Below are 26,378 nucleotides of genomic sequence, written 5' to 3'. Positions count from 1 at the left end.
GGCTGGCTTTGCTCAGGCACTGGGCTGCTCCTGGCCTGCTGGTGGAGCAGTGCTCACCTCCTGTCTGCTACCACGAGGTCATCTCTCCCAGCGCAGTTCTGTGTGGCTCCTGTGATGTGAGGGGAATGGAGGGGGGATGGAATCCATTCTCTATGAAAACATGGGGTAATGTTGTCTGCATATGCAAAATTACAGTTTCAGCTGCTGTGTTGTCCCATTTTTGTAGACGTTGGGTGTAACATGAGGTAGGGTGCTTCCGAGTTGCCTACCTGACCTGATTTGGAGGTATCCAATACCAGGAGGACACACTGCCGCAAAACCAACACGTGCAGCTTGGTTAGGAAGGGGTTTATGGAGGCTGCAGAAGGATGCACTTGGATCCCCCTAGGAAAACAAGTTTCCATTTGAAAACCTCAAGTGAGAAACCTGCAGGCAGGCAGCATGTATCCTTGTGGTTCTCAGAGCTGCTTGCTTTCTGGATGCTGGGAATCACCATTCAGTGACAGAAGAACTTCAGCTCTTTCAGTGCAACACCAAGTAACAAAATGCCTTTTAGTTTGCTGTTCTTGACATGTGAGTCCCTGTCGCACTTGACCTGAAATCTCTTTGCAGTGATTAACAGCCAATTGCATCATTAAGGCAGGCCTGGTAGTCTCTGTGAGTGGATTTATTTAAAATAATAACAGTCCATAGCATCATTTGTGTTTGCTGTGCTGTGGGCTTGGCCAAAGCTCTACCTGTACTGTGTAGGCAGTTGAGTTTAGGGTACCCCATATGGAGACCTTCCAGTGCATTCTGTCGTTCTGCTTTCAATCTGTTTTAAGAATAACGGTATGTTAGCTGCCTCTATTGATGGGAGCACCGTACCTCTCTGCACCAGTTCATTTCGTAATGAATGGATGTAGCCCTGTGGCTACAAGTGTGTTTGAAGCCAGCTCGCAGACTGAGAGGAGCCGTGGAGAGTCTGAGTGCTCAAAGTGTGCCTTGCTGTATTTTGAAACATCTGGAGATGTTGAGAGTTTCCGTCAGCTTGGTAATTCTCATCACCAGGTCCTGGAATACGAGATGCACTAAATGTTTAATAGTTTAAATGTATGTATTTGCAGTCTGGAAAAAAATCTGTCTCTGGGCAAAGAACAGGTCTGTTTCTCATTACTTACAGTACCATAGGAATTCAGGCATCTAGTCAGAAGCTTTTAATCAAACAAATGTTACATATTGTATCAACATCCTAATGCTGAGGAGATCTTTAGGATGAAGGAGGTATTTTAAACAAATACTTCGCAGCTCCTTGCAAAACTCCAGGATTTTGGTTGTAGATGGTTACTGAAGTTCTGTTGCGCAGTTTGAGCTGTAAATTGAATGGCTGGGGGTTGTCATTATCAAAGCATTGACAAGCTGTTGAAAAATCAATTTTGAGGAAAATGTTTAAAATGTTTTGCAGAGGCGAATCTGGTGCCGGGAAGACTGAGAACACTAAGAAGGTTATTCAGTACCTTGCTCACGTTGCTTCCTCCCACAAAGGAAGAAAGGACCATAATATTCCTGTAAGTTGGGAAATCTTCTCTTTCTTTATTGTTCTACCAAATTCTATTGAAAATAAAATAATAAAATTAATTAACGATGAGCTGTGATGAAATCCTTGCAACTTTGATCAACCATTTTCTCTTTAGTGGCTGAAACAAACACCTAGCGATGGCATTTCCATTTCGTGTCAGCTGTTTAACTTTCGTGAGATAATAGGCTTTATGCAGGAATTACTATTAGAAACAGTATCAAAACTTTGTGATGCAGTAAATCCCAGTTTCCTAAAGGTATTTCATTAGCATGAACGATGGACTTGTTTCCTATCAGATGCAGTCTTTAATACTAGTATGTGTGAACTGGCTTGCATAATATCATAGAATCACCAATGTTGGGAAGGTCCTCCAAGACTTTCCAGTCCAACCATCCACCCACCACCAATATTTCCCACTAACCCACATCCCTCAGTAAAACATCTGACTGTTTCTTCAACATCTCCAGGGATGGTGCTTCCACCACCTCCTCGGGCAGCCCATTCCAGTGCCTGGCCACTCCTTCAGAGAAGATATTTTTCCTAATATCCAACCTGAACACCCCCTGTTGCCATGCGAAGCTGTTCCCTGTCATCCTATTGCTAGTTACACGTGAATGGGCTCAAATATCCATTACTATGAGCACTTGGAGCACTTTGCAGTGAAGTAATTTAACTTTACTGTCAGGCAGGTGGGTAGCTCTCACCTGTGCTGGTGTGTGCACGCCTTTCCCCAGGAGTACCGCAGGTTGAAAGCTTTCAGGGTGCATTTTCTGGCTTAGCAGCACCTCCTGCTACTTCCCTACTGCATAACACTAAGCTCTAGGATGCTCAGAGCTGTCAGTCTTCCTGTGTCAAGGCTTGAATTTCTGGAGAAACAGATATTGAGTTGGGATGAATTTATGAAGAAAGGAAAGCCAAGGGTTTGAAGGGAGAGAAACAGAAAGAATACTTTGGAGATAGATTTGGAGAAATCTACTTGAAAGTAGGGGGAAACTTGAATCTTCCCTCTACTTGAAAGCAAATGACGTGGCTCTGTAAGTTACTGCTTGTTCAAATTGTTGCTGGTTTATTGCACAGAGCAAATCAGTGTTAGGTATTCTCAGAGCATATCATGCAGTCTGAATGGACTGCAGGTTGTCTCATCTGTCACAGATGGCCTTAAAGGGAAGTCTTTGCGATGGAGCATCAACAGTACTGGACAGGTGTTTGTACATTACTTACTAGGTGGGGGGATGTGTGGGTCTGCAGAAGGCTATTTAGGATGTCTTCCATAAGATGTGGTTTTCTGCATGGGTTCTGGCTTGTGGGAGTTATTGGCTTTCCACTGAATAACCTTGAGCAGAACCTGCACCTTTACTATTTCTGCATGAGTAAAATTGCCCACACCTTTCTGGGGGTAAGGGAATTATGCAGCCTGGATCTGTAGCAGCTATTCTTAAATATGCTGTGATAGCTTAGGCTGCCTCTGTTCAAAAGAGACTTCTGCAAGCCTCCTGCCAGCTGCTCTTTTGAGTGGATCACACTTGTAAGTTAGATGAAGTTGCTCAAGACTGCTGAGCTGTTTTGAAAAGCTCAAGGGATGGGGATTACACAGCCTCTATGGGAGCCCATTCCAGTGCCTGACCACTTGGAGCCTCATTTCTGACTGTGTAAAAGAGATTGGATATTGGCCTCATTTGTGCTGTGTTTCCACTTTGTGCCAGTATAGTTGCTAAAAGAAGCACCCCTTTGTCAGCATAACAATTCCTGTGGCCACTCACTGGCTTGGAAACTGATACAGGCTCAGGCTGTGCTCTTAATGTCAGCCTGGCTTCAGCAGAGATGAATATTTGTATGAATTGAGGGGGTACAGGGAAAGAGGTAAGCTGGGTGCGACGTGTTGGTGAGGGGGAGGGTGAGCTGCTTTCTTTAAGGCAGTGTTGGCAAATGCAGTTTAAAGCACAGTCCAACCAGGAGTTTAATTTCCTCCCCCCATGAGATCGTTTGGGTTGGTGATGTTCATCCCCAGAGTTCCGAAGGTGGCTGTTGTGATTGGCTGCTTGTGAACCATCGTTGGCATGATGGAGACAGGGGAAGCTTTTATTTCTCACATAACATAGTTTTACCCCCCCAAAAAAGGTCCTGAATGAAAGTTGGATGCTTTGACTGTATGCTTCATTTGCTGTTGTGCCTTATTAAGCACCAAGTGAAGTATTTCTGAAACACACAGACTGTGTAACCAAAACAGCTTTGGAAATGAATTTCCCTTTCTGTAACAACTCGTTTTTACTTATTGCAGACAGCACCCAACCTACATAACTAACACCCAGAAGTTTAGAAGTGTCAGAACTGGAGTTGTATACACGGCCCCAGTTTGTTCCTGTTGACATATTCATTGAAAACTGCAGAGGTTCAGTAGTGATCTGCAGTACTGCTCTGTACAACACTTGTGTTCTCGCAGAGGAGATGCTAAATAGTCTTGTTAAATAGACTGTGAGTTAGGGATTTGTTTTTAATCCATCCTCATAAATTACTGACACGCTTATTAGTGAGATATCTGAGTTCTGCATGGCTTTTTTTATGAAGCACTTTGCACGGTGATGAAGGAACAGTTATTTTCCCAGTGCTGTTCCAGGGTTACCTTCAGCCTGACAGACAGACTTGTAAAGATGCTACAGAAACTCAGCTTCCAGTTGGGCGCCTCAGGTCTCACTGCAGTAACACTTCAATTTCTACATCACCAGGTGCGTTCCTCGGGAGCACGTGAGGAGCAGCACACAGGGCTGTGCTGTCACTTGGAGCACAGCGTGGCCGTGTTTGGTATTCAGAACTTGGCTGCGAGGCTTTTGCCTCAGTAGGGCTCTCCTGTGCCCCTGCAGTGGGTTGGGTGAGGTCCGCTGTGAAAGAGAAGCAGTATAACTGTGGAACGTGGCTGAGCTAGATGATACCGAGTCTCTTATTTAGGAGTGGAGTAGGCTTTCTAGAGACACATGAGGGAGGGAGCACTAAAAACATAGGCTGAAGGTGGGGTGGCAGTGAGCCTGGATGGTTCACAGCGAGCTTGGTTGGCTTCACAGAGGGCACACGGGCTGCTGGGTTGGTGTGCAGCAAGGGAGGAAGCTGGAAGGTGTTTGTTGACAGCTGAAAACTTACAGCTTCACATTCAACAGATTTGACCTCTGAAGACTGCGGGAGAGGGGGATGTTGAGAACTTTGCAAGTAGATCTGATTCATGGTTTATTCAGTTGCTGACTGTGCCGTGTGGAGCAGCCTTACAAAGAGTCATGGTGCTTTAACTCAGCTGTCTCAGCCTGGAGGTGACCCACACTGTTATCTCCTGCTGTGCTCAGCTGCCCCTGGGCCATGTGTAGCACCTCCTCTGCTCTCAGTTATTTTTCTGGGTGGTGAGGAGATGTGGAGGCGACGTTTGAAATGAGAAGAAGAAAACAAGGTTGGGTAACTGGACAGAGTAGGGTGGGAAACCAGCGAGAGAGGGATTTGAACAGATTGAGGAAGAAGACATGGACAGAAAGGAGAGTTCTGTTTAGCTTTGTGACTCATCGGTCACCAACGTACTGGGGGTAGGAATAAGAAAAAAGACTGGAACGTGTTAATGCATGTGTTACACAGCTGCTTTACTGCAGTTGTGTAGTGAGCCCTAATTCTAACTCCTGCGTTCTGCTTTGGTTTACAAACACCATGGGTTTAGCTGCTGCAAAATACAGAAATAAAGTAAAATGCATACCCAGCTTTCCAAAGGGATGAAAGAAGTGCTGCTTACTGCCCAGGGATCACTGCTAACTTGCATGTATTGCAGGCTGTGTGGGGTTGGGGAATGCTGCCTATGGGCAGATCTGGACCCTATTTGTGGTCAGGTATTTGTAATCAGCAGATAATGTAATAGCAAGACTGAAAATAAGTAGCCGAGTTCTATTAATGACATCCATCACTACTGACTCTATTTCTACTCATCTGAACCTGAGCTAGGCAGTGCCAGAATGAAAGGAATGCCTGTTTTCTTTCTCAGTAATCAATACAAGACCTCTATTTTCACTAAAATCTAGCTCTCTTGCTGATGCTGCTGTAAGCCTCAGAAATAGCTGTGATTACTTAGTTACTGCATTGGCCTTTGAAGGTGAAATGCAAAGTTGTTTAATTTGTTTCATTAACTTCAGAAGAGATGTAATTGGTTTTGGAGCACAGGACCTTGGGTTGGCTGGCTCAGAGGGAGGCTCCCCTTGATGAGGATTTCCCAGGTGTGCTGTAACTGCCCTAATTGAATGGGAGATGTTAAATGTCTGTTGGTGCTCAGCCCTGTTCCTAGTGAGGGAATGAGACCTGGAGAGAGCAGTGCAGTAAGCAGATAAGCCTCTGAGTTGTGCCTGTCGTTTCCCACTGTTTGAGGTCTGCTGGTCTTAGACTGCAATGTTGAACCTGGTTTTCAAATGCCAGGGTTGTTTTCCAAGCAGGTATGATTGAGCTGTGCTGAATTCACACAGCTTATCTGAATGAGGCGAGGTTCTGGCAGCTGCTTTGAGGAACTCTGTGCAAATCTGTTTTCTTGCACTAGAGCAGTTCTAGAGCTTCAAACTAAGAGGCAATCAGTGGATACCAAGTATCTGACTTCGGTGTGGAGCTCTGTGTCGTACAGTATTTCTCCCCCTCAGGCTCTGTGCCATGAAGCTTAAGTTTGGAAAACTTGCAGGTGGAGTCAAGAATATAATAATGAAACGCGTGCTGCTGCAGGAACTGTGCAGAGTTGAACTGTGGGTTTATTTCCCATTCATAGCCTCTTTCCTGGTAAATCTTGTAGGTATTTCAGTTTAAGATTTCGCTTCTTTTGATGCTTGCTCTTGAGTGAAAGAAACAAACCTGGTCTTGGTTGGAGGCTCTGCATCTGTTAAATATTTGATGTGCAGCCCAGAAATAAAACTTCAGATGTTTTAAGGATTGCTTTCCTTACAGGTTCTGCCATAACCTGCCTTATTCTTTATGGAATAGCGATCATTTCATTCATACAAAACCACCTTACTGGGACTGTAGAAATAGTTGTTTAGCATTATGGGTGTTTATTTGGCAGAACTGTGGAAAGCTGTAAAACAAATCATGCCGTTGCCCTTTTCTCTTGCTGCTCAAGGTCCCTCTGTCATCTTGTATTGTATTTGAAATTAGTTCTTTGCATAAGGATGGGTTTTAGCGTTTTGTGCATGCAATGGCAAGTGAATAACTCCCTTTCTAAAACCGAATAGTTTGTATGAAGTGAGTAGTATATGGTTAAACTAAACCTGCTGACATGAATAATGTGGGATGTGACTTGCAGCTGGAATGCCTGCTTGCTAACATGTGCGTTTGTTTGTTTGCAACGAACAGCCCGAATCACCCAAACCCGTGAAACATCAGGCAAGTGGTTTTCTTTATGCTTTTCAAGTTATGTAGGTGACCTTCATCTCTATTTTCTGTCGATTTCCATTTATCTGCACAAGCTTTCCCCCACGTTCTATACAGCTAATAGTAATTTCAGTAACTATTTAAGTGGCTTTGTTGAGAGCATGGGCTGGTGAAGAGCTTACAGGCTCCAAGGCATTGCAGAGCACTGCTCCTCACACCATGGGTGTCCCTGTCCTGGAGCACCTGGGTAACCTCATCTTGAGCTGAGCTTCTCCAGGGTGCTGTGTGCATGCTGAGTTAGTGTGCCGTAAGGGAGGACAGCAGTTCTTCGTGCTAAATAAAGGATGGGGGTCATTGGAGCTGGCAAAATGCTTCTGGTTAACATATGATTTTCCCTGAATGTTTTTATAGCTGCTCAGGTAACCTGGTCAAAGCTTCAGTTCTTAGGTGTGTAGGGCTTGGTGTATCTGTTTGACTCCAGAAGTGGAGCATCCCCATGGCCCACCAAACTAGGTGGTGTCAGTGCCGTGTACCTGCCCAGCTGAGTTAGCACTCAGTCCCAGCTGCTGTCATCTCGGGCTGGTTGGAGCTGCAGGCTCATGCTGCCCAGCCCTGTCCTGGGCCAGCAGCCACCCCACTCCAGCTCACCTTGCCCGTGCTGTTGCTTCTGAGCATCAAGAGGAGAATAAGATGGAAGCTGGGGGTAAGACTGGGGGAAGAAGAGCTTGTTCCCACATATCATGTGAGATGCATGCTCCAGTCTCTAACCTGAGATGGTAAGTGATGCCTCTTTGTCGTGGGCATGAGCTTTTCAAATAAGGAGAACGCTTTGCAGTGGCTCTGTGTGATACAGACGAGGCCTGGTAACTCAAGAACTGCCATGAGTTAAGTTAGCTGGTTGCATTCTCCCCCCATTTTCTGAAAGCTGACCGTAGTGCATCTCAGCTCCCAGTGGGGAAGGGGAAAGGGGGGAGCTTTGGTTTACTGGAGGCAGCAGGAAGCCACACGGACAGCGGTGGTGCCTTTGCCAGTGTGCGGTAACTCCTTAAAGCCCTGTAACCCAATCGTGTGTCGGAGCCCCGTGGTCTCATTTTCAGAAGTTACAGACATTCTTCATATTTAACCTGATCCTTCCTCCATCTAAACCTCAGACAATTCAAAGTTGTGGGCTTTTTCTTTTTACTCAAGAATTTCCTTGTTCCAGAAATAAAGCACTGAGTTAACTCTCCTTTAGCTTAGACTCAGCGTGCAGTTGAACCGAATTATTTGTTGGCAGACATTTGAAATGTATCGGTGGAAACGTGCTAATCCAGAAGTGTTGATATTGCATAAACCGTAATCATTAACATCTCTGTTTCGATGTCATTTTGAACTACAGAGTGGACCCCTGTTGTATGTGAGTAGCATGTAGCTCCCTGCTCCCCAGTCTTCACAACGACCCAAGCCATTGGGATGCTGGTGTTTCTGAAACTGAGACGACAACCCGTCCTTATCTTAACGTTGTCCTGCATGATGTATTGCATGACTTCACTTTTTCCACGATTTCAATACTGCTTTTTCCAAGTTCTCATTAGATGCCTATGCTGGAGATATGCCTGTAGACCAAACTTAAACTGTTTCCAAAGCACTGAATGCTTCCTTAGAAATGTTTTTGACTCTAAAGCAATCTATCTAGAAATGAAAACCACTGAATCCAATTCAAAATGTTCTACCACCGTTCTTTTCAGCAGCTGTTCTGCACTGTGCATAAGTTTGCACATAGCAATGGCTGTGGAAAGTCCACGTGTGAAGGACAGCAGCAGAGCTGGCCGGGCTGCAGTCACTGCTTCTCACCTCTCTGATGGCACTGCTGAGTGCTTCCTTCAAACCCCCTGAGATAATCATAAAAATGCACTACAAAACTGACTGCGTTGTGCTGGAGAACACCAGTGGGGTGATTTCATGTTGTGTTGCAGGCGTTCCTGTGCACAAGGCTGAATTAGTGCTGTGGTGCACAGAAGCACTTGAAGCATGGTCAAAGCATTCTGGAGTGCAGAGCTTTCAGGCAGCACAGCGATGCTCTGTAGAAAAGCTCAATTCTGAAGTCAGTATGCTTTCTTTTCCAGAATAGATAGAATTTGAAATGTAAGCTGTGACATGCTTGCTGCGTTTAATATACGTAGCGTGGTTTGTTTCAAGCTGTGTGCAGCATGGTAAGCAAGCTTTTCATTTTTATTTGGTGTCTGAACAGGAGCTGCAGTGTGGTTGGGAGAGGGGATGGGAGGAATGGTGTCAGCAAATGCTTTTTCCTGTCTGACACCTCTGTGTAGGAATTGCTTAAGACTATGAACTGCTTACGTCCACACAGCAGCTGTAACAGTGATCTTATTTCCTTCAAACTGCACGTTTTATCGATTTAAAAGTACTCCTAAGGGCTGTGATGTTGTCAGCCCCAGCTGTGGTTCATTGGCACTCTGGCCCAAGTGTGGTCAGGGCTGAGCTGCATGCGTTCAGTTTTTCTCAGTTCCTTTGGAGTCCATAGAATGTGTAGTCCCAAAGGAATATTTGGATGTAACCAAGTTCTGAGCAGGTCCTGTTAGAAAGCAAACAGCCATTTGTTTCCAGAAGGACTTGAAATATAATTGAGTATTAAAAATCAAAGTCTCAGGTGTTAACCTGTAAAATTCCTGTGTGAGAATCTGCCTCGAGGAGCTCTAAAGAGACTGAAGTTTCCATTCCAAAATGCTCAGTGTGGGGCCTGTGTTCATCTACGCTATAAACAATTGGAAAAAGCAGGTTTATGAGCACAAACGTCAGTTTTTGAGACTACATCCCAGAGAGATGCAGCTTCACTCTAATTTTTTAAACTATCTTTTAAAGCAGGAAGACAGTGTCATACTTTCCTGTGTGCATCCGTGCCTCTCGGGCTCGTGGAAGCAGCACAGACTTCTTTTGTTAGCAGAGCTCCTCGTGGGCAGCAATTGTAAAAGCTGTTGTGCAATTTCCTCAAGATAAGTGCTTTGATTTCTACATCCATTGGCTTGAGCTGAAGGAAGCACTTAAAAAAGAAATACTAAAGATGCCGAGCAATTTTGGCAGAATTGGGCAGTTTGAAAATGATCTTTGCATTTGGTGTTACTCAATTCCCACTGTGCCGCTGTGACATACTTGTAGGTGCATTCAGGTCAGAGATGTTACAGTGACATGAGTGTGTGACTGATGGGAAATGAGCACTTCACCGATTTCAAATTCAGTGTGGAAAATGAATGTGCTGTCAAATAGCTAAAGAGAGTGAAAAATCTTTAATTAGTTTTTTTCCTCTCAGGCATTTGAAGTCTGTGCCTAATTTCATCAGCCCTAGATGTGAATTTTTGTTTTCCATCTTCAATGATTTGCAATATCCATGGAGTCCTGTTCAGTCCCCCCTGTGTGTGTATTAAACGAGCACAGAGCACAATCTTCACTGGATGGAAGAGACTGCAGTGAGGGGAGGGCTGATGACCTCCTGAAGATGGTCCCACTGCCACCAGCTGGGTAAAGTGGCTGTCAGGAAGAAGCAGGATGTAGGAAGCTTTCACCACGTGCACGGTGTTCATGTCCATGTGCTGTTCTGTTTGTGTGGCTTTTAGGGGGAGCTGGAGCGTCAGCTTCTTCAGGCAAATCCCATTCTGGAATCCTTCGGGAACGCGAAGACGGTGAAAAACGACAACTCCTCCCGCTTTGTGAGTGATCCCTTTTCTCTTGGAGTCTGTAAATCGCATGACTGCTTGTGGAGAAATTCCTCTTCACAAGTTTAGCTGGTACCGAAAGGTTTCTTTACTCTTTCCTTGGTGGCCTCAGGTTCTGCTGTAATGCCTTCTGAATTGTGCTGGAGTCACTGAGGATGCATCTTTGTTGGCTTTTGACAAAACTTGCTTTACTTTTACCCAGTCTGTAGTGTCCACTGTTGTTGAGCTGCCAATGGTATTCGTAGTGTAACAGATACATCTGTGCCATGGAGCTGAACGGTGACTTGCATGCCCAAATCACTGCTGAATGATGATAGAGTCTGAAGAGATGCAGCACCTCTGGGGTTTGGCTGAGCGTGTTGCCTTCCTGCCAATAGCTGCTGATTGGTTTAGGGAGAATATCCTCAACTTAAGGAAGAACAAGGCACCAAGCTTACGTATAAAAACTGCTCTAAATTTCAATGCCCTTTTGACTGCTTTACTGAAGGGAAGCCAGGAAGATAGCATGACTTACATTTGAAGGCAGAGCACTGCTGTAGCTGGTTGAGTTTGGATGGGTTGGTGCCTTCTGCTTCAATGGTAGGTGGCTTCTTTTCTTGTGTTCCTTTGAAGCCGTTGGTGGAATTTGGGGTGAAAAAGCTGTCTTCTGTTTTCAGGGAAAAGTCGTTTATAGTGCGGCTTTAAAACTGTGTGGGAGGCATTAAATCTTTTCTCTCGCAAGAACTGAACTAAAATTTACAGAATAAATGAAAGATTTTTGGCTGCCTGATCTTTCAGCGGCTGCCTGGATTCATTTGTACAAAATCAGCTCAAGCGATAAGGGCTCTGGGGGGTTGCATGACTGAGTCCTTCTGTGTTAGGAGTCAAGAAGGGAGAGCAGAGTACTACAGAAATTCAACTTTTTGATAACTTTATAGCCACGTTGGTTGCAGTACTGGCTGATACTCATACATGTTATGATAGGATTTATAATATCAACAGGTTTGGCTGCCCAGTAATTCTTTGTTCCGTTGCTTGAATCCATCAAACACTGCACTAACTTAACAAAGATACTTTTCTTCATGGAAGTTGTTAGCATCTGCTCTGTATTACGTTGAAGTCTGCACTGCCATCGTGAACATAATCGCTCAGATGGCTCCAGCTCTCTTTTTATAAAGGAACAAGTTTAATGCACTCCAGATGGTGTCGTCTTTATGTTAAAAAAAAAAAGAGAAAAAAAACCTACTCATAAAATCTTTAGCAACAGGCATTTCAAAATCCGACTTGAAAAATGTGTCCTCCCACAAAGTGGGAACTGCTGTTGTTCAGCGCACACAGGCCTGACAGTCTAAGGCTGTTCTGATAATCCAGATAATACTGAAATGAGGCTCGTGTCAAGGCATTTTCTTCTTCTCTCTCCTTGACAAAATGCAGTGTTCTTCTGTATTTCCCGAAATAAATTCTGGAGGTTGCAGTGGATGGGAAAGTGGTCTTTGTTGGGTTCCTATTCCAGCACTGAACGCTGCTTTCCCCCTTGTGTGGTTTTCAAGAAGCTGTGTACTTCAGTGCTATAACAACAGTGTAAACAGCATTTGGTTGTTAGATACAGTAGTGGTGGTCATCCTACTGATGAGTTAAAGATTTCACAGCAAGATTTGCCTGAGCTACAAGGCATATTAACATCTCACCTCATGGGAGATAAGCTAGAGAAGCGGCCCGTCTCGTGCAGACTTCAATGGGAGCTGAATGTCGAGGCTGAGGGTGTGTGGGTCTCCTCCTCTGTCTGCCTGCATTGCCTCCCAGTTAGTTTCATTCATGGAACTGGGGACTGGCAGCAGAAGTTAAATAACCTCTAAGTGTGAAACGGAGTAAAGCAGTTGCTAATTATGCCAGAAAAAGCTACAGACTAGACATGGTGTAGTGCTTCACGTTTGCTTTCACATGAAACATGGCAAATTGAAGCCGTGTCCTCCTGAGCAGGATTTGTCATCAGTTATGTGTGTGAAGCTGTCCGCTGCCACTGCTGACACAGGTGCTGACACACGTTCCATCTAGCCAACGGGCTGTGTTTCACAAAGTGCCAGTTTCCCCATTGTAACAGTTACAAGCACAGCCTTCTGGACTTGTTACTGCACAAAAAATGAAGTGCTTTAAGTTGAGCCTAGAGTATTCTCAGAAACAGGAATTGTATTGCTGCTCCGTGACAGGATGCTTGAAAACGTGCCCCCTTCTTTACCGCAGCTCTGATTTCCCAACCACGCTGCAGGTTAATCAGCAGGGACAAGCACTGAAGCTAATTCATAGTATTCCAACAGTTTTAAGAGAGCTTTGAGAACTCTGTATTAAAAGCTGTAGAAAGTAAGGCTTCAGCTGGTTTTACGTCTCTTTCGATCCCTGACGTGGCTGGGTGAGCAGCATGCTGAGCCTTGTGTGCAAGTCTCTGACATGACTGGGCTTAACTGGGAAAGTTGAGAAGCTGAAGGTGTTCTGCTAAGTTGTAATTATTTGAATGACCTTGGTAATGTGTGCAGGTGTTGTAATAGTGCAGCGTGGCAATACATTCCAAGAACATCAACTACAGCGAGCCATCACTAGAACACATCTATTCTCCGAGCTTGTAGAGTGGAATTTTTAATGTGGAAATCAGTGGCGTGTTCCCTGAGCTACATAGATCTGCCAAACAGGAATTCTTTAACATACCAATAAACCAATAATAGCAATAATCTGCCAGACCTGAGGTTTGTGAGGATTTGGATGCTGCATATCAGCAGACTTTCAGAAATCTGTCTCTTTTCACAAGAGGTTGGTAGGTGACTCTCTGCAGCTGTCATCCAAAGATGCACTTTAGTGGCTGTTAATAAACTGCCATTGATGCTCGCTGTGCTCCAGAACCTGTTTCTACGTAGGTAAGAGTACAGACATTGGATGTGATGAAAACAGAGATCCTGATGTGGTTGCTGAGTGTTCCCACCGGTTTCTTCACATTTGCAACCAAGGCAATACTTTACAGTTTGTGCTTTTGAAACCTGTAAGTATGGCAACAGTACTTTTAGAAGTGGTCCAGCTCCAAGCCAGAGGCAGTGGGGAACATTTGTGGCTGAGTGACAGGCCAGCCTACTGATGTGGCTTCAAAGTGTTTTAATTTGGTTGGACTCTGATACCTGATGTAAAGCACTCACTCACAGCCTCCTTCTTCCCAAGATCCACTGTGTGTGTGGGAAGTGTGATCTGTATCACAGAATCATTAAGGGTGAAGAAAGATCTCTAAGATCATCACATCCAATTGTAAGCCCATTGCCACCATTCCCAGTAAACTACGTCCCTCAATGCCATACCTGTGTGGTTCCTGAGCACAGCCAGGGATGGTGACTGCACCACCTCCCCGCGCAGCCTGTGCCCAAGCCTGACCACTCTTACAGGAAAAAATGTTTACTGATATCCAGCCTGATCCTCCCCTGGCACAAACTGAGGCCATTCCCTCTCATCCCATCACTCTTACCTGAGAGAAGAGGGCTCCTGCTGCACCACAACCTCCTGTCATGGAGGTGTAAGGGAGCAATAAGGTCACAGCCTTTCCCTCACCCAACAGGCGGATGACCTGGGCACAGCAGGAGGTCGAGTCGCTCAGACAGGAGCTTTGTGAACCCTGTTGGCTGGGCCTGGTCATCCTGAAGATAGAATTGTAGAATCGCTCAGGTTGGAAAAGACCTTGAAGATCATCGAGTCCAACCACGACCTTCCCAAACTACCTAACTAACAGCCCTCCACTAAATCCTGTCCCTGAGCACCACATCCAAATGCTTTTTAAACACATCCAGGGATGCTGACTCAACCACCTCCCTGCGCAGCCCATTGCAGTGCTGAACAACCCTTTCTGTAAAGTTTTTCCTGATATCCAACCTAAACTGGCTCAGCTTGAGGCCATTTCCCCTCGTCCTGTCACCAGTGAGCAGAGACCAGCCCCGCTCTGCTGCAAGCACCTTTCAGACATTGGAAGAGAGCAGTGAGGTCTCCCCTCAGCCTCCTTTTCCCCAGACCGAACAGCCCCAGTTCCTCCAGTCTCTCCCCATAGGCCACAATCTCCAAGCCCTTCACAGCCTTGTTGCCCTTCTCTGGACCTGCTCCAGCACCTCCATGTCCTTTCTGTACTGAGGTGCCCCAAACTGAACACAGCACTCGAGGTGAGGCCTCACCAGTGCTGAGCACAGGGCAGGATGACTTCCCCAGTCCTGCTCACCACAACATTCCTGATCCAAGCCAGGATGCCCTTGGCCTTCTTGGCCACCTGGGCACACTGCTGGCTCATATTCAGCCCACTGTCCATCAGCCCTTTGTGGAGAAAAGATGTACACTGAAAAGAGGAGTCTGTTCTTTCTTTATAACTGCTAGGGAAGAGAGGGCATGAAGAGAGATAGCAAGCACCCTAGTTGTAGAAAAGGAAGAGTTGTGATGGTTGAGGTGGGCAGATAAAGCCTACGTGGGTTACAGCCTGAAGATGTGGGGATGGGTGCATTTAGTATAGCAGTGCTGAGCTTTTATCACTTAGGGACTTGTCAATAGGAGAACTTGAGCCTCTCTCTTAGAAAAGTCTTTCATAAGTCTGCCTTACAGATATACCTAAAATCTTAGTGCTTTAACCTTCAGAAAATGTTCATGTGCACAGAAACGTGTTTTTGAAGTGAGGAGTGCATTGAATGGAGAAGATTTCATTTTGGCTTGTGTGAAATGCCTGTTATTCAATGTGCAAATGCCGTTGTTCTCAAATAGTTGTCACAATCCCAAAGTAAGTACTTAACAAACATATCTTTTCTCTACAGGGCAAGTTCATTAGGATTAACTTTGATGTTACTGGTTATATTGTTGGGGCCAACATTGAGACGTGTATCCTACTTAATGTCATATCAGCATTGGAATGTGAAAGGTTACCTGATTTCTACAGTCATTCCGCCGTGTCCATCTCTTCCTTTGTTTCAAAATAACTGATCAAGTATCAGAGTCAGCATGCTTCCTTATGCTTAGAAACCGGATATCCCAGCGTTTAACGCTCTGAAATCCGCTGGATTTTCTGGCCAGCCTTAAAAGCAGGGTATGTGAAAGTTAAATAAGTTATTTTGAGTGTTCTCACTCTGTGACAGTGGTGGAGGAATACACTGCTAATTAAAAGTGCCCACACTACTGTGCCCAGTGCTCAGTGCCCTCACTGCTGTCTGCCAGGAAGGAGGAGCTCAGCAACAGCCCTGGCACTGCAGGTGTCGTTGTACCAGGTCAGCTTCTGGTGTCCCAGGCCTTCTGGATAGCAGGCAAGGCCAAGTAACACAAGACCTACTAGCAATTAATGCTGAAGCCTAGTTTAGTTTTAGCTTTGAGGCCCGTTTTTATTTGTGACTGCCTAAAAACAAGTGAGAACACTTACACTAAAAGCCTTTCTCAAGTGGTTTTGTTTATGCTAAGGATGTGTATGTAAACTTTTTTAGTCTGTTTAGACTATTCTGGGGGAAATAGCAGCAGGGTGGTCATCAAATTATGAAATCAAAAGCTTTGGTCAACAATACCTTGTGAATGTTATTCATAAACAGCGATACAACTCAGCTTTCATTCTGTGCCTACAAGTTAACTGCTTCATGGGAAGTGCAGTGTGTGTTTGCTGCTCCACAGAATGTGATTTCCCAGTAATGCTGGGGAATGCCTACAGTTAGTTATTCAAAATGCAGTTTAATGCTGAGTGATTTTCTTTCTCAGTTCAGTATTTAGCACAGCAGTGATGGCAGCTGTTGCTTTTATGAAAATGCAGGTAACTGTTTTGCCTGGGGCTTTGTGGGGACAGGAGGACTTTGCTCTTGGGGAGTTGTTTTCATGGCAGGATCTGCCTTTGTGTCAGACATTTCAAGTAGGATATCCCATGTCTGTGTTACAGTTTGGGACATCAAAATGTGAAAGCATTAACACCTTGTGGCAGCTTGTTAGAAGTTACCTGCTGCACATGGTTGAATTTGAAAAGTGTTTAAAGGCGATGGAGAATATCTTATGAAAATGCTGCCTTGTGAAATTGATAAAAGTGCCGAACGCACTTCAGCTGAAGTACTGCAGAGTTCAGCAGCTGCTGGGTTTTTGTTCTTAGAGCAGCACTGCCATCCTCAGAGAGGAATGACTGAAGAAGGATGACCAGCTCCCCTCTCACTTAGGCTCCAGTTGATCCATTACAGTGGTTGTCAGCTGCAGGCAGCAAGGAGATACAGGCACCATCCAAGAAATGAGTTTGCTGCAATTAAAGTGAGCTTCTATCTGAATTTGAAACCCCTCATTGAGCGTTACTGAAAGTTTGTGTTGGGTTTAGTCCTGTCATCACTATGAAAGTCCCTTTTGCTCCTTGTAGAATTACATAGCCTGCTTTGAAAGAGTTCTGTTTGCACAGGATGTTCTTTTCACCAAAAAATGTAGAAGATCCTTGACTAGCTGTGATCAGACCTGCTGGAGAAGTCTCGCGCTGTTCGCCAAGCTAAAGATGAGAGGACATTTCATATCTTCTACCAGCTGCTGGCTGGAGCAGGAGAGCACCTCAAGTGTAAGTGAAGATTCCCACTCTTTGATCCTGTTTCTTCTGTGTCCTGAGTTTGGTTTTTTGTTAACACAGTAGTGTTTGAACTGTTGTTTGGTCTTGAAACTGAGTTTTGAAAGAAGAGCAAAGGAAAAGACCGGGTGGCTTTATTTTGAAATAACCTCTGTGTTCTGTCAAGCGTGCTGTCAAGCCACAAGCAGATGGCTGCTCCAAGGCAAAGTCCGCTTTGGGCAGGGTGGTGGCTTCGGTGTCCGGCCAGGATTCACTGAAGTGAAACTGCAGCACTTCTCAGTGATTAATAATGAATCCTGCTGGCAGTGACAGCCAGACCCATTCCAAGCAGCTCCTTCTAACTGGGGGGAACAGCAGCCATTTTGCCAAAATGCAACGAAACCCCGAGGCTTTCTCCACCCTTTGCTGTACTGTGGTGATCCTCTTTTTCTTTGGTACCTGGGAATTCCTGCTAGGCTGTGAGAAGTGAAGCTGTATGAAAGCACAGACTTCTGAGAATTGATCCATTCCTTCTGTGTAAGAAAAATTTGTATTTGACATTTCTGATGTGTCATCAATACCAAGCTCCACTTCTGCCAGTATGTGTTACTTTTCAATAGAGATGCTTGTTTTGGGATACTTTAAATAGGAATTCATGATTGTGGTAGACCTGAGTAAGGTGATGTTCTTCTTACAGGCATGATGCATTAAAGAGCTAGTGTAGGTTGCTACAGACAGAAGCAAGAATCCCAGAATCTCTGCTTTTAGAACACACTCTGATGTTTAGAGTTTTAGAAAGAACGAATTGCTAAGCTGGTATGATGACATGCAGTCATAGCTGAGGAACTTTATTTTTTTGTAAAGCATGGGTTATTCCTCTAGTGAAAGCAGAGCACAAGTGGGTGTGAATAGCAGTTATTTAGCTTGTTCTTCTCTTCTCCTTCCCCCCAATACAGCTGACTTACTGCTTGAAGGATTTAATAATTACAGATTTTTATCCAATGGCTACATCCCCATTCCTGGGCAACAAGACAAGGATAACTTTCAGGAGACAATGGAAGCAATGCATATCATGGGCTTTTCACACGATGAGATCTTGTGTAAGTTAAACCTCTTGCATTTTTAAAGTGTACTTTTTTCTCTCTTGCACACACTCACTACGTTAGAGTCACCAAATTTAACATTGCTTCAGTATCTTGACAGCCTGCAGCAAGCATTTGCTTAACATAAGTTTACAGCTGAGTTAAAACCATTGCTAATAAGTGTAGTACGAGCTTCATTTCCTTTGTGAACTTGTACTTCAGCTTTGGAAGGAAAGTGTTTTAAGTAAGAGGAAAAAATTGTGAAGCTGAGCCCTTTTCAATAAACTGGTCTGTATGTCTTTGCTCATACAGCAATGCTGAAGGTGGTGTCTTCAGTGCTACAGTTTGGAAATATTTCCTTTAAGAAGGAGAGAAATACTGATCAAGCTTCTATGCCGGAGAACACCGGTGAGTGGATTGCATTTGTTTGGCTTCCATTAACTTGAGCTGGGGTTTTCTTCCTATCATTTGTTAGTGCATATCTCTTGAAAGTACAGAGCAGTCTTCTGAGCTTCCTTGCTGAAGTTTTGTGCCAAAAAGAGGCCATGATAGTGATGGTAATAGCCAAGGGGCAATTAGTAAAATTCTCTTCCATTCTTGTAATACAGACAAATTTAGGTATCCATCAACAGAATTTATGTTGTTTGCATTGCTTTTAAACTTTGGATGAGTATTTCAGTTCTAGTCTTGTTTATTGCTATCTACAAAGACTTCAGCACTGGGAGAAAGTGCGTGCTTAAATGGAGTTGTTTTCTTTGGTTCTGGACAGCAGTTTGCTTGCCAATGATAAGAACCCTTGAGCCAAGCACAACTTCCATAGTGAAATGGGGGAACTTAAGAATGCTTTGTTTCAGAAAATCTGGTTTCTAAAGTGGTATGATAGTGTGACTAGAAATGAATTTCTCTGTTAGTGCCTTCACTGTAACGCAACCAGCATTTTCAGGAATTCTTCCTTCGCTGAGCTGCTGAAATGGTTGTCAGATTTTTAACTTAGTACTTAAGTTTTGGCCTTCTAAAAGTTGTGGAAAGTCAGCTTTGAGAGCTGCCTTCAACGCACCGAGCGGGAAGAAGAATTCACAAGACCTGCTGCACACACACAGCTCAAATTCTCGTCCATCTTGTTCCACAATTGCCCTAATTTGCTGTGCCTGCTTGCTGCTTGTGGAGTCCAAAACTTTTGTCATTCCCCAGCAGTGGCCTTCTGCCCAAAGTGTTCCAGCAGGCAGGTATGGATTACAGCTGGGTAATCATTGACTCGGCATTTGGCTGGCAGTTTGCATTTGGAGTTTTTCAGGGAGAGAAAAAGGTTGGGTGTGGGATTGGTTTTTGGGCTGAGGCAACTCAATGGAGTTGGGTTTTTTTCCCATTAAAAATAAAAGGGATCTACAAAAGAAATAGATGTTTCTTCTTTCCTGACCATCTTCACTTTTGCTTTATTACTATCAATTTTGGACATTATGTCCAATATTGTACTTAAGAATTTTGATACATTTATACTGTTGAACAGTTGTAACACTGGATATAAAATTCTGAATTTAAAAGAGAAGATGCTGAAAAGCTCAGCTCGTAGTTGAAGCCTCTGGCTGTTGTCCTGCGTTTAAGAAGTGCTGTGTTGGTCTACTTGGTGATTCTTACCACGTCTTTTTGAAGGCGCTTTTTGAAACTGATCTTTACCAGCTTGTCATCTGTATTGTCACATCTCGCTGATGGCTTTCCTCAGTGTCCTGCAGAGAACTGATGGTGCTGAGTTTAGGTGTGTCTTGAATAGGCTGGGAAGACAATTGTGTGGGTGGTGAAGCAACCTGTATTTAGGGGAAAAAAAGTGGAAGATTTTACCCGGTGTCATTGATAAAGGTGTTAAATAGTGCTCATCTACTTGTCTTTGGGTTTCCACCTGGGTGTCAAGCAGTTGACTGCAATGCTTTGAGTTCTACCCTCCGGTCTTTTCCTTGTCCACCAAGTGAACCGTGCATCATTTCCATGCCTCTCCACTTCAGGGACAGGGATGCCGTGCAGCACAGCATCAAACACTGCATGAATCCAGGTAGATGGTGTCATATCCCTCATCTACCAGAGCCATAACGCCATTATGGAGCAGATCTCAGACATGATTGCCCTTAATGAAGCGGTGCTGGCTGTCACCAATATGGCTTCCCTTAGGGCATGTCGTACCTGACAAATGTCCGTGCATGCAGCTAAAGTGAAGGCAGTGCTCTGCTTGTGGTGCCACGTGAATTTCACCACAGCTGTGTTTGTTTTAATTTGTAGGGACAGGCAGAATCTTTTAAAGGAAGCGGTGTTTTGAATGCCACCTAAAGAAAAATATAGAGGAAGCTTTTGTATGTTGGTACCAAGATCTACTTTTAATGAGGATTTATAAAAACAGCTCTTCTTATTTCTACAATAAATCAGTGAGGTGCTGAGGGTTTGAAACAACTTCCTGGACAGTGCAGGGCGTCCTGCTGCAGGGCAGCACTTACCAGGCCTAAAAATATCCACAGTGTCAACTTCATTTTTAGAAATCTGGAATCATAAGCACCTAACCTGTTGGAAAGGTGGTGTGGAAAGAGGATTGGTGCGACAAAAATATGCAGCGTTGGTGTGAGTAATGCCTAATGTCAGATAACAAGGCTGACATCAGGAGTTTTTGCTGTCTAACAGTGAGCTGCTCTTTGCTCAGTTCGAAACTTGACTGTGTAACACGTTGTACAGTGTGCTCCATATGGACTGTAACACAAACATGCATAGCTTTATGCTGACACCTGTCTGTACTGGAAAGGTTTGTAAGCGACATTTAATAAGATGGAGTTGACGTGTGGCATCATGCTGTGTTCTGTTTTTTGTTTCTGGAGGTGAAAATGTTTCCACTCAAGACATGAGGATGTGTCTGCAGGCAGTGGTCTGCTGCAATTTCTTGAGCTCTAGCATTTTTCACATTTCCTTGAGGGAAGTCGGTGGGCTCTTTCTGTAATCACTTGTATCAGCTTTTTGAAGTCCTGCACACGTGGGCTCTGCAGTCGGGTAGATCTGTCCCCAAAAGCACTGCATCTCCCCGACAGCTACTTTGGACAGCTGTTCAATTCTTAAGCCAGCTCATCGAATGCCTTTATTCAGCAGCTTGCTTCACCCGTGTTGCTGGCTGCTGTGCAGGATTTAAGTGCTGACATTTGTTACTTTTATACCCAGTCGCACAGAAACTCTGCCATCTGCTGGGAATGAATGTCATGGAATTCACCCGGGCCATTCTGACACCGCGCATCAAGGTCGGCAGAGACTATGTCCAGAAAGCCCAGACCAAAGAACAAGTAAGTTTGGGTACTGAAAATTAAGTGACAGAGTGCCCCATCCTGGTTAGCTTTTAATTCAGAAAGGCGGTATTAAATGTGTACTGCCTCCAAATTTAAATTTAGTTTTCATTAAATGTTCTTACATGGTAGAAATCTGTAGGAGAGTATGAGGAAAATCTTCCTTTTCCTTGGCCTTCTGCTGGTTTCATCATTTCACTTGTTCTTATCAAATGCATAGAGGTCTTTTTATGCAGCAGTTTAAAATGACATCTCAGTAACTCTGCAGAAACCTGCTGCTTGTTTTCATTCCTCAGTGGCATTAACTCCATTAAACTTCTTTTGTTACTCAGCCATCCTTGGTAGCATCCGTGTCTGTGTTCTTTTGATGACTTTTCCAGAGTCAATAAATCTTCCTGTTTGAATTTTCAGGCAGACTTTGCAGTGGAAGCTTTGGCAAAAGCCACCTATGAACGCCTCTTCCGCTGGCTCGTTCACCGCATTAACAAAGCTTTGGACAGGACCAAACGACAGGGAGCATCTTTTATTGGAATTCTGGATATCGCTGGATTTGAGATCTTTGAGGTACTTTACAACTTTAACCAGACTTTCTTTTCCTCTCCACGTTGCTGTGCGTTCAGGCTTAACTGTAGAACCTCTTAATGCGTGCACGTTCCAAGGCTGCAGGAGGGCTTTGTGTTTTGTATTGCAGTGCTCTGATAACCTGAATGATAGTGCCAGGAAGTCACACTCTGGTCTAAACCATTCTTCTATGTGTATGTGATGTTCTTGTATGTGATGGTTCGACAGTTGTTTTTCCTATGACATGCTAGTTTCATGTATGAATAATCCTTTTTCCACTTGTCTCTACAGCACACTTGAATGCTGTGTAGTTTGGGGAATTGCCTCATGAAGTAATTTCCATTTTTACTTCCAAACGTGATAAATATTGACACTGAATTAACATTGCTTCCTAATGCTGTTTTTGCAGTTGAACTCCTTTGAGCAGCTCTGCATCAACTACACCAATGAGAAGCTTCAGCAGTTGTTCAATCACACCATGTTTATCCTGGAGCAAGAGGAGTACCAACGAGAGGGCATAGAGTGGAATTTCATTGACTTTGGACTGGATCTGCAGCCTTGCATTGACTTAATCGAAAGACCTGTGAGTTTGTGCAGTAAAAATGCTCTAAGACAAAGAGATTCAACCTGGGGGTTTGTTGTTTAACGCTTGCAAATTTATGCAGAGGTATTTTGAATAGCAGTTGCAGAAAACAAGTTAATTTGAAGGATGGGTCCAAAGACTAAAATACCATGTATTAGTAAAAGGATTTATCCTGAAAGGATTTTGCCCTGATGTCAGCATAGAGCACCGTGGTATTAAGCTACTATTTTTACACGCTTTCCCTTATACTAACAAAGACTTCAGTCCTGTCACTTTCATGCTAACCCATGGCAGTGCATTGTAGAAGCTTTACTGTGCATTGGTTAAAAGGCCCTGTAAATAGTTCAGCAGTGTTTTAAAGGTGGTGTTACCACAGTGTTTTTATATTCTGGTTGCCCAATATATGGAAGCTTAAGGCTTTAAGCACAAGCTGGATTCAGGAGTGGGCAGGGGTAACAAAGATCACCATTCCTAGAAGGCTTTCTCTCTTTCCACATTACAAGTAAGCCATCAAAATTATTTTGAACTTTTTAATTTGCACCATGATGTTGTGGTTACTGTTCTGTGCATTCAGCTGTGTGTCTCGGGTGCACAAAGTCATCACTGCTAACAATTCTGTGCATCCCGAGGAGAAGAGCTGTGCTCTTTGTTTGGTGCTGTTCAGTTTTTTCTTTGTGTTGGAGTAGAAGGGAAGTCTCGTTTCAGTTACGACAGTTCTGCTCTTGAAATGCAAAACTTTGGAAAGTTTTGTCTCCTTGGAAGGTAAAATATCTTCCACAAAGGCTGGGGAGTGCTTTCAGTATTGCGGATGTTAAGTGAAAATCCTATCCTCAATCCAAGTGCATTGAGTTACAAGAAGTAACTCTTAAAGCAAATGTTGGTGCTGTCCTAATTTTTGACACCTGAAATATTTTATGTCACGCTGTAGGTAAATATGAACACCTCTTCAAACGTGTTAGCTTCATGTTCATTAGATGCTTTAGATATACAAATATTTATGACCAGTTTTTCCATTGCATTCCTGTGTGCATCACTGTGTCTTCCCCGATTCTGTCAAGCATTTCTGCAGCTGTACAGCAGGTGTTGGTTCTTCCCCGCTTCGTTTTAAGAACAAGCAAACCCTCGAGCAGGGTGCAAAGCGAAAGCTAAGCCTGCTGGATCGTTCTGTGTGCTGCTACTGCATATCAGCACAGGGGTTGGTGTGTGGCTGCCCCAGGGGTACTGAGTGCCTTTGGGGGATAATGATCTGCAGTTTTGCCCACATTAAAGCATGACAGTAACTGCTGTAGAAATAATGAGTGTGCTGCTGTGTACACACGTTGCAGAGATGTTTGTGTGGAGCTCTGGAGGTCATCTATTCCAGGCTCTGCTGAAAGCAAGGCTCTGGTCATCGCCAGATCATGTCAGCTGTTTGTGAGCACTTCTCCATGGAATGAATGGATGGAACCAGTCACAATGTCTTCGTGGAACTAGATTCCCTCACAATTTGCTTTAATTTAAATCAAGTGTGAATCAGCTGGACAAGTTTTTATTGCAGCATTCAGTGGGGTGTCTTAAATGCAAAATATTAAGAAAATAAATGTGTATTAAACATGGATGTGAATCCATCTGTATTTCAGGCAAACCCTCCTGGTGTGTTGGCGCTGTTGGATGAAGAATGCTGGTTTCCTAAAGCTACTGACAAAACATTTGTGGAAAAACTGGTCCAAGAGCAAGGAACCCACTCCAAATTCCAAAAGCCAAGACAGCTGAAGGACAAAGCAGATTTCTGCATTATTCACTATGCAGGGAAGGTAAGAGAGTGGTGTTGAGAACTTGGTTAGAAATGTTCATTTGGGGAAACTAATATGAGGTGTAGGTACCTAATTGAAGAAATACTTGTGCAGGAAGGTGGCCTCATTTTATTTCCTTGGGCATATTCAGAAGCACTCTGATGGAACTGTTGTTACCACACAGCAGATAGCAGTGATATATATTAGTATTAAATTAAAATTTCAGTTCCCCTTAATTTTGCTGCCAGTTCTTAAAGGTGAGTTTCCTCAAGGTTAAGAGGAATCTATTCTGAATATCTCTGCAAGTTGATGGAAGTGCTGTAAGGCTGTGCCAGTGCTAACTTCTTCACTTGTGTTCCCTCCATTCAGTGGAAGGCTTTGCGTATCCCTGTTTATAACTTCATCTTTACTGTTGATTCAGTCTTTATATTTCTGCTGGGGGATGGAGACCAGAAGCAGAGTGAACAGGTCCATGGGGTAACCATCCAATTCTTGACAGCATTTTGTGGAACCTCCATGATGATGCTGTCTGTACTGTAAGGCCGTGCTCGTAAGCAGATTCATGATTAGCTAAGCTTAGTCCTGGTACTGTTTGTTTGCTCTGATTTAGAAGAAACTAACTCTGTGAATTGAACTATCCTTTCAAATTAAGTGTTAATAGCTGTTATTATCTGTTTGGTGTCACTGCAGCCGACTGGATAATTACAGTACAAAGTGAAATAAAGAAATTGGATGTGTTGTATCAATATCTAAAATATTAGCTTAGAAACAATCAAATCATCATTTACTGCAGTTCATAGTAAATGAACTGTGAAATGAAATATTACCTTTAGGTAATCAAAATGAAGTAAAACATCTTTGTACCTGACTACAGGGAAGTAATAGATCTGAAGAGGAGTTCAGCTGTGTCACACTGAGTGGGTGTTTCTGTGATACTGACAGTGCATTGCATCAACCTTCTGGGATAGGAGGCATTTCTCAGTTATTAACCAGCATCTGTGTGTCCTTCTGAAATTGTTTGTAAAATATCTTTTCCTGCAAGAAATACAACAATGAAAGGGTTTATGTAGAACTGCTACATCACAGTAAAAATCCTCATTTTTCAGCACATTCTTAGTTGACTCTTGAAACATTTATCTAAAGTAAATGAAAAAGAGAGTGAAGATAATACGCTCTGATTTGTGGCATTTGGCTGCTCTGCAGGTAGACTACAAGGCAGATGAGTGGCTGATGAAGAACATGGACCCACTGAATGACAACGTGGCGACGCTCCTGCACCAGTCTTCTGACAAATTTGTTGCAGAGCTTTGGAAGGATGGTAAGAGATGGTGCTCTGAGCACGACTGGTTAGAGCCTTCTTGCGGACCAGTACCTGTTTCTGTGCCTGTGATCTCCTTACCCTCATCTGTACATTGTAGATACCTACGTTTTCTCTGTTTAGCACCAGAGGTACAGAAGAAGCTGCGTGGCTCATATGGTCTGTGCACATATCCCATTTCTGAGTAGCTGCTTCTCATATTCATTATTTGAAGAGATACTCACTACTTGTCAACCTGTGTCAAATTTTATCTGTAATGTTACATCCAAAACTCTTAATTTGACTTGCTGCTTTGAAGTTCTGTATGTAAACAGCTGTAGTACTACTTGCTATTAGCAAAGTGTCTCATCTTATATGAGCACCAGCACAGTGCAGTGGTGAGTAATACCATGGAAAGCAGCATTTCCTACAATAAAATCCATTAGCAGTCATGCTAGTGCTTAAATATTGCATATTAAAATCAGACACAGTATTTTTCCTGCATAACTGCACATTGCTGTTTAGATCGTTTTATGTGCACTCTAGCTTTAAGTATTTCTTGCTGTTTTCACTGAAATAATCCTAGAAACAGCCAAATAAATACTGAGCAGGGACTCCTC

At 43.8% G+C, this 26,378-nt stretch overlaps 1 protein-coding gene across 6 annotated transcripts in view; it reads left to right on the top strand.

Moving 5' to 3' along the window:
- The window catches only part of MYH10 (myosin heavy chain 10), a 92,797-nt gene that overhangs the window by 40,674 nt on the left and 25,745 nt on the right, over window positions 1–26,378 (top strand). For 3 of the 6 annotated variants that reach the window (XM_052688304.1, XM_052688302.1, XM_052688307.1), the window contains 12 exons: window positions 1,445–1,547; window positions 6,908–6,937; window positions 10,534–10,626; window positions 15,429–15,492; window positions 17,075–17,173; window positions 18,115–18,258; window positions 18,553–18,648; window positions 21,427–21,545; window positions 21,957–22,109; window positions 22,516–22,689; window positions 24,309–24,482; window positions 25,665–25,779. In XM_052688304.1, the coding sequence (XP_052544264.1) occupies window positions 1,445–1,547; window positions 6,908–6,937; window positions 10,534–10,626; window positions 15,429–15,492; window positions 17,075–17,173; window positions 18,115–18,258; window positions 18,553–18,648; window positions 21,427–21,545; window positions 21,957–22,109; window positions 22,516–22,689; window positions 24,309–24,482; window positions 25,665–25,779 (1,364 nt within the window). Of the gene's footprint in view, window positions 1–1,444; window positions 1,548–6,907; window positions 6,938–6,957; window positions 9,118–10,533; window positions 10,627–15,428; window positions 15,493–17,074; window positions 17,174–18,114; window positions 18,259–18,552; window positions 18,649–21,426; window positions 21,546–21,956; window positions 22,110–22,515; window positions 22,690–24,308; window positions 24,483–25,664; window positions 25,780–26,378 lie in introns of those variants that run through there. The other 3 variants (XM_052688305.1, XM_052688308.1, XM_052688306.1) reach the window with 3 other exon arrangements.

This window comes from Tympanuchus pallidicinctus, unplaced genomic scaffold (assembly GCF_026119805.1).
Source record: "Tympanuchus pallidicinctus isolate F22 unplaced genomic scaffold, pur_lepc_1.0 scaffold23, whole genome shotgun sequence".
NCBI classification, from domain to species: domain Eukaryota; kingdom Metazoa; phylum Chordata; class Aves; order Galliformes; family Phasianidae; genus Tympanuchus; species Tympanuchus pallidicinctus.
The sequence above is the reverse complement of the archived record's forward strand: the minus strand, read 5'-3'. Positions and strand labels throughout refer to the sequence as shown.